This window comes from Glycine soja, chromosome 18, assembly GCF_004193775.1.
Source record: "Glycine soja cultivar W05 chromosome 18, ASM419377v2, whole genome shotgun sequence".
Taxonomy (NCBI): Eukaryota; Viridiplantae; Streptophyta; class Magnoliopsida; order Fabales; family Fabaceae; genus Glycine; species Glycine soja.
In genome coordinates this window covers 55,422,698-55,430,385 of record NC_041019.1, presented here as the reverse complement: position 1 = coordinate 55,430,385, position 7,688 = coordinate 55,422,698, and the positions used below count along the sequence as shown (strand labels likewise).

General features: G+C 33.5%; 1 protein-coding gene across 1 annotated transcript; it reads right to left on the bottom strand.

Moving 5' to 3' along the window:
- Positions 1-322: 322 nt before the first annotated feature.
- Positions 323-6,525, bottom strand: LOC114394926 (protein ROOT INITIATION DEFECTIVE 3-like). Its single transcript, XM_028356610.1, has 9 exons — positions 6,435-6,525; positions 6,136-6,345; positions 5,908-6,021; positions 5,027-5,160; positions 4,751-4,898; positions 3,488-3,687; positions 1,673-1,800; positions 820-1,064; positions 323-724 (listed from the first exon to the last, which is right to left on the bottom strand). Exons 2-9 carry the CDS (start codon positions 6,337-6,339, stop codon positions 548-550), a joined length of 1,350 nt encoding a protein of 449 aa, XP_028212411.1. The 5' UTR covers positions 6,340-6,345; positions 6,435-6,525; the 3' UTR covers positions 323-547.
- Positions 6,526-7,688: the final 1,163 nt, after the last annotated feature.

Genomic DNA, 7,688 nt, shown 5'->3' with positions numbered 1-7,688 from the left:
TTTTTTTTTAGAATATATTATATGATGATATACATATAGATGACTAATAGTAATGTGATAGAGTATAAATTCTTTTTTAAAAAAGTATATATAATTTAATGCTTCATGATATTGAATATATTTTTTACATTTTTATGATTTCATATTTTAAATTAATAACAATTTCTTTGTTTAAAATTGTTATAAATCTTTTATAAGTGATTCTTCATTCTTACACCTTAAATCTAGGTTAAATTAGTTTCTTTCTTTCACTAATATTATTTAATTTAATATCTCTATTTTTAAAATGTTCAATGTTGTCCTTCCGACCAAAATTCCGAAATCATATAGAAATCAATTCTTTTATCGTATCCACAAAAGATGAAAATTCTTTTTACAACATTCAGCAGCAAAACACACCGAGAGAAAGGGGACGAGGGGCAACAAAAATAATATAATAGCAGCATTGAAGAATTGCAAACTCGCAGAAGGGAATCTACTGATGCCAGAGATCCTACACATTTTACCTACAAAATAGAAAAGTGACTGGCAAGAGAAAAAAAATGTCTTAATTGTCATTTTCACCCAAGGTTCTAGCTTGACTACCATCCAACAGCTCCTTTACACAAAATTGATGCAATTTTTCATTCATTTTCTTCAACTGGTTAGCCATTTGCACTGACTCTTGGTAATCATGTTTTAGTTTCTCCATCTCCATTTCAGAAGCAGCAGCTGAACCTTGATGCTGAAACATAGGTTAAAAACAGAGTTTAAATTACAATCAGGATCAGATACTGCTCATTCTTTAATAAGTAAAACTATTCATCAGGACTCACAAACCTGAAGTTCCTTAATGTAATTAGATATCACATGAGAACTGATGTATGAAGGATCCACAGATTTCCTGCCACCCCCAAGGCTGATCATAGTCTTCATATCTGAGTCGTCATCTATTGAATTTGCATATTTTTCCAATGGAGGGGGTAAATTAGATCCCTGCTTTCTTGATGATGCTTGTACATTAGAAGATATGTGATTACTGGAGTCATTTTCTCGTCTAACAACGAGAATGTTATTTACAGGTCCTGCAGCATCCACAATATTTAACAATATATAAATAAATGTAGGCTTTATCAGACTCAATTTGAAAACAAGCATGTAATTGATACCGTCTCATGGGTGATTTAGTTATGAAATATGCCATCTGAGAAAAGCATATAAAAAGTATCATCTATTCATATAATCATGCAGAATATATTGAGAAAAAAAAATATGGTATCCTCATCAAAGTTAAATAACAGTGCATCGCAAATCAAAAAGCCATTAGGCAAAAAGAATGGCAATTGCAGATATGATAAAAATACGAGTTAAACATATATAATAAAAATGCTGTCCATGTGCTACGAGATGAGTAGAACAATTAGGTCCTGGTGTTTGTTTTAATCAAGTAAAAGCTCATTTGCACACAAAAAACTTAGGTATCATAAGTATGGTAACATATCACATAAATTGCCAGTTGTCGATAACAATTCTAATTTGGCAAAAAACAACTCGAGCATTGGATAAAGCAGAAATTCATTCGATAAAAAAAGTTTATAATAAATAGCACAAAATATGAGCATTACTAATCATAGATGTGCAATCAAAGCTCATTCTGCAAAACAAGACATATTTCACAAAGTTTATACAATACCTTTAGAATGTTTAAACATGCGGACAATGTTACGAGTTCTCGCATTCCAAACACGAACCATTCCATCCTCTGACCCAGATATTAACAAATTCTCACTTGAGCCATATGCTAAGCAAGTAACTTGGTTGCTGTTACAATGAGGAACGAAATTAGTTAAATGACACTGCACAGCTTGAACAAACCTTTTTTGTAATTAACATGGTCGGTAGCAGAAGTATGTGAGATGTTACAAACAAACTACAAATTATAGAGTGTGTATCTGCTTATGTATAAAGCATGGTTCATTCACTTGTTTACTACGTAATTTCTGGTAATCAAAATATTCCAATACATTTTTATGTATCAGTGGCTTCAACTTGGGATTGATACGTGTGGGGGACATGGGTGTTTGATTAGTCAATTTAATAGTAAACAAGGAAAGATATCTTGTAGGTGATACATGAATACATTGACCTTAAAACAGCAATTATTTTTATGATTGCTATAAAACAAGCTTGTAATTAATCTTCATTAACTTTTACTTAATAATAATGAAAAACAAATTGAAAAAAATTGTGCAGAACAGCTGTGAAGTCACAAAATTGTCCCCCAGAATAAACCTTAAACAATCCAGAACTGTGGGGGTACAAGGGTTTTCAACCATTAATCAATGTTGCAATGGCTAGTAACCATGAATGGTCTTGATAGTAGTCGTGATTTATGCCACTTCAGGTGTGGCAGCAAGCTGTGACACAACAGGCTTCAATGGAATGACCAATAGCCATAATATGTCCTGACGGCGGTATTGTGCATGATTGATATTGACAACCCTAGCTAGAAGCCTAGAACTACTACTGCATTAAAGGAAATGAATTTTAATTTGAAGCCAAACTCAAATCAAACATGGATTGATGTTTTGTCCAAAAGCAACAACTGATCAAATTGGATTGTTATGTAGTAAGAAAAAGGATAATCAGTGAAGAATAATAATTTGTTTTTCGAAATAGGTCAAGCTAATAAATTAGAGTCAGCTCTGTGTACAAACAAATAATTTTAATAGACTATCTCAAATCCATCACCTATTGTAATCAGTAAGAGGACTAAATGTTTGCTTGAATTCATCATACCAAAGAATTAAATTCTGTGTAAACCAGATACTCATTGAAGTTATCCATACATTCTTAACAAGAAGATTGAATGCTCCCAAGTCCCAAGATGTTGCTCTCTGTTAGTAAACCACCCATTAAGAAGGTTTATTATATTTTATAGCAGGAAGAGGAAGAGTGTAACAGAATATTAGAGTCATAAGGATTTATTAATAGCAGTAAATATTTAGTGGGGAAATAATTGTAATAAAGAGGGTGAGAATAAATAGGGAAGAGAGGGAATTCTGTAACTGTCCAGCAGACAGTAAAGAAAAGTCTGGAATAATTGGAAAAGGGGAGACTTAGTGGGTACATAAGATTTGAATCAGAATTTCAGTGTGAGAGTCCAGGTCTCTCGAATGCCTGGGTTATATTTTCTGTTTTCAGTAATTTGTCTTATCCATTCCAGTTTATGAATCCATCTCCACGGAGATACAAGTGAGGATTGATTTGAATAAATTATCCATTTTCTGATTATATATGATCCAGTTCCATCACTCTCTAAGAACTAAACTATTTCAATTAGCAAGTAGCAACTACCACATATGTAGCTAGAAGAAAGCAAGAGATGGTCAAAATGTGTCAACTACACTATCCAATCTTACAAAATAAATACGCAATCCAAAGAGATAAAAGGATCAAAACTGATGCATATTTGAAAAACTAACATCACAAGAGAAGAAATGATAACCTGTGGTTAGAAAAAGAACCGATGATATGCATCCCATAATTATTAGTGGCGATGCTTTCAGTGTTAAGTGCTGCGATAAATATCTTTCCATCTTCACTGCCAGCATAAAAGACATGTTCGGCTGGATCCAATGCAATGCAATTAATTATTGAAGGGAATACTATATTTCTTAGTAGCATTCCCCTAGATAAGCTCCATACCTAGAAAAGAGAACAAATTACAATCCAGATCAGTGAATCACAAAGCATACAAACGACAATATGCTATATTTTGTGTGTGTGTGTGTATATATATATATATCAATTGACACCAAGTGTCAAACTCTATAAAATGACACATTTAATAACAGTTTTTCATGAAGTAAATTTTATTAATCTAAATGTTAACTCATATGATGTTATCATCATATGATCAATAGAACAAATTTTAGATGATTTAGAAATCCGCACATATCTAATTTAATAATAGGTATTGATTTATTTATATTTTAAATTTAAATAGCATACTGTACATCAGCACATTAAAATAAAGTGGTGCATTGAAGAATCAATTAATTTCTAAATTATATCCAATTTTGTAGACTTCAATGAGAACTTTAAAACTAACCGTTGAATTGATAAAATTAATATTTTGTAAAAATTTATTACGGGTGTTTTACAAAATTTCACATTAAGGGTCAGTTGATCTTGTGCGTATTTGCAAATCAGTCAAACCAGAACTAGTCAAACAGGGGCAAGGAGCCATATAAGATGAAAGCAGATCTGAACTGCAGAAAAGAGAATAAGAGGCACAGACAAGTTGAAATGAACAAAGAAACAACATTCAAGGGTTTTTTCCAAGTGAGTTGGGGTGGGTTTTGAATTTTTGTTTTTCCAGAAAATGGGCTTTCCTATGCACAGTGGGATCCTCCAATTCCTGAGATTCTACATCCAAAATCGTGCAATCCCACTGATCACACCAAATTTCATTTTTCATGTAGATTGAATTGCAGGGAGCACGAAAAATCATAGGATTGTGTGATACTGCTGCTCCCACAATCAAAATTGCAATTTTGACCACAATACCCATCAGACAAAAACAAGAACAGCCAGCTTCCACCCATTTCAAAAAACATGTCATCGTGGTATGTCAAGGTTATTAGAATTTACAAATAGCAGAGATAGACCATTCATGCTAGCAATAGTAAACATAATTCTTGAGCAAACATACTTCACTGATTATCTATTTTTCTACTGCACCACCACACAGAAACAGCAAACAAACCTTACAAGTCCGATCCTTTGAAGCTGACACGATAATCGCATTGCACCCTCCATTACCAATAACAACATCAGTCACAGTCAGGGTGTGCTCTGAAAAACTATACTCATAAAGACTACTTGCTTGCTGATTTCGCAAATCATCAAATATCCTGAACCACAAAAAGTAGAGCAGCATATGCCATCGTAATTAGCACTGCAAGCACCCAAGCAGCACGCTATCCTAAAAGGAAAAATCACTATGAAAGGAAGAAAAATAGAAAAAGGGAGAGACTAGTACATGAAGAGAGACCAAACTCTTACGGATCCATCTTCAGAACCAGATACCAGCAGCGAGTCATCTTCGGAAAACACCAAGCAAGAAACCGCCCTAAAATGAGCATGCCACTTCTTAAGCAACCTACCCGTTTCAACCTTATAAAAAATACAGTACAATAAACATAAAACAGTCACAGACATAAACTACATCTAATGCCGCAAATCTTCAACACATGTTTAGATTAGATTTGATTCCTCTAAACTAAGGATGGAGTAAGTAATATCAGTCAATCAATGATTAACAACCGAGATTACTTACTTTACTCTCTAAAGCATAGTTGTGAAATCCGGTTCTGCCCGACCCGGTCGGTCGGACTGGTCTAACCGGGACCTAATGGCCTAACCAGACTGGTTCCACTATTGGATCGGTCATGCAATGGACCTGAGATGACCCGGTCAAACCCGGCCGGTTAGGTACCAAATCCCGGTTGGACCAGTCCGACTCGGCCGGTTTTATAAAAAATTTTAAAAAAAATGGACCACCTCTACGACGTCGTCTTAATGTCTCATTATTATCAATTGTTATTTTGGATTTTGGAATATGGATGAACTTTTGTTACTCAAATAATGTTAATTATATACTTATATATAATAGATACATATGTAATTTTGAATTTTTAATATATACTAGGTCCAATCGGACTAATTACTGGCCCACCGGTTGGACTACTGACCCACTATCTCGATTGGATCAATGATCGGACCGGGTTTCACAACTATGCTCCAAAGTGAATTGCTCACTCATCGGTCTAGATTAACCTATATTGAAAAAATAGCTCTGTCTCTCTCTCTCTCTCTCTTCTTGATGCATAATTATTAACAAATAAATGAATAAAAATTTACCTCCCACAAGTAAATGTCACCAGACGGAGCTCCAGCAGCTATAAAGGTTCCCGGGTGATTAGTAGCAAGAGGTTTAATTTGTTCAGCAGGAAAACTCTTCACTTCAACTTGAGGCTGCAGCACATGTGACATGCAAGTAACAATGTCATCATTCATTGATATTCCATCATCTAAGAAAATGATAACTAATGATAATTATGAAATATAAGGGGAAAAAGAGAAAAAGACCTTGGACCAGGACCAGAAGAGAACAGAGCCAGGGGCTGATTGATCTTCTCGAAGCTGCGACGAAGCGATGAAGCGAGCAGCGACAGAGATGAGGCCATGAGAAGGGGAGGTGCAAGATTTGTAGCGGAGCTGCTCCGCGCCGGTGTGAAGGTCCCAGCACCCTATTCCGCCGTCGACGGACGACGACGCCAAAACAACCTCCATCCTTCGCTGGAACCACAGTTCGTAACGTAAGAGACGTTGTTCAACGTCAAACAGTGGAATAACAAAAACAAAGAATCAACGAAACCGAGACCTACCTTTTGAGCAGTGTTAGGAGATGGTGCTTCTCTGTTTTTGGAGGAGGCTACGACACCATAAAACACAAGGGTTTTGACTTTTTACAAGACTAGGGTTTTTATTGTTTTTTTTTAGATTATATTTTTTTGTGTTTTTTTATTTAACACGTATTTTATTCTGTCTAGTTGTTGTTGTTGTAGTATTTTATTCTACGTTTTAATTTTAATTTTATATGGAAATACATTGTAATCTCATTTTTGTGTGTTCACTTTGTCATTGCTTGTTTTTTTATTTTCTCTCAATTTAAGAAGAATGAAATGGAATGGGATTTTTGTTCTATTTCATCATTAACATATTCAAATAATAGAACATAGATTTTATTTCATTATGCTTCATTTCACCACCCTATATGTTAATTCATTTTATTTCATGTAGTCTCTTTTAGATCAATTCAAAAATAGTTTAAAGTTAGCATGAGATATTAAATATTATAATGTAGTAGCCAACTCATGTTGTTTGTGAGTTTCAAAAACAAAAACCAATGCAATATTTTATTTCTAGCGTGTTTTATGTTTGTTTAGAGAACTGAAACTTTAAAATCAATTCAATGTGAGATAAAAATTTCTATTCAATTGTATTGAAAAGTGTGATATCAACAAACCAAATAAACACATAATATTGAGGATAATCAACTTAAGACGTTACAACACATATGAAAGTTTAGGTATTTCAAAATAAATAAAAAAAGACTAATGCAACATTAGGATAAGATATCTCGTTCCTGGTGTGTTTTAATTTTTTTAGATATTTGAAATGGATGTTATAACCTATTTGATGATGTAAGATTTTTCGTTCAATAAACCACACATAATGCCCAAGGTAACCATCTTAAGACGTTATAATATACATAAATGGTTCGAGTGTTTCAAAATCAAAAAACAATGCAGCATTAAGCTATCTTCTTTTCCAGTGTTCCAAAATCAAAAAATAATGCAACATTAGTATATCTTCTTTATAATAAGATTTTTTGTTAAATTGTATTGAAAAGTGTGATGTCAATAAAGCAAATACACAATGTCCAAGGTAACTAACCTAGGAAGTTATGATACACACAAAAGATTTGGGTGTTTCAATATAAAAACCAATGCAACATTATAATATTTTATATTGTAGTGTGTTTCGATGTTTATTTAGAGAGTTAAAACTAATGTTAAGATAAATTCAATGTTTTTCGATCAACTATATTAAAAAGTGTGATGTCAATAAACCAAACA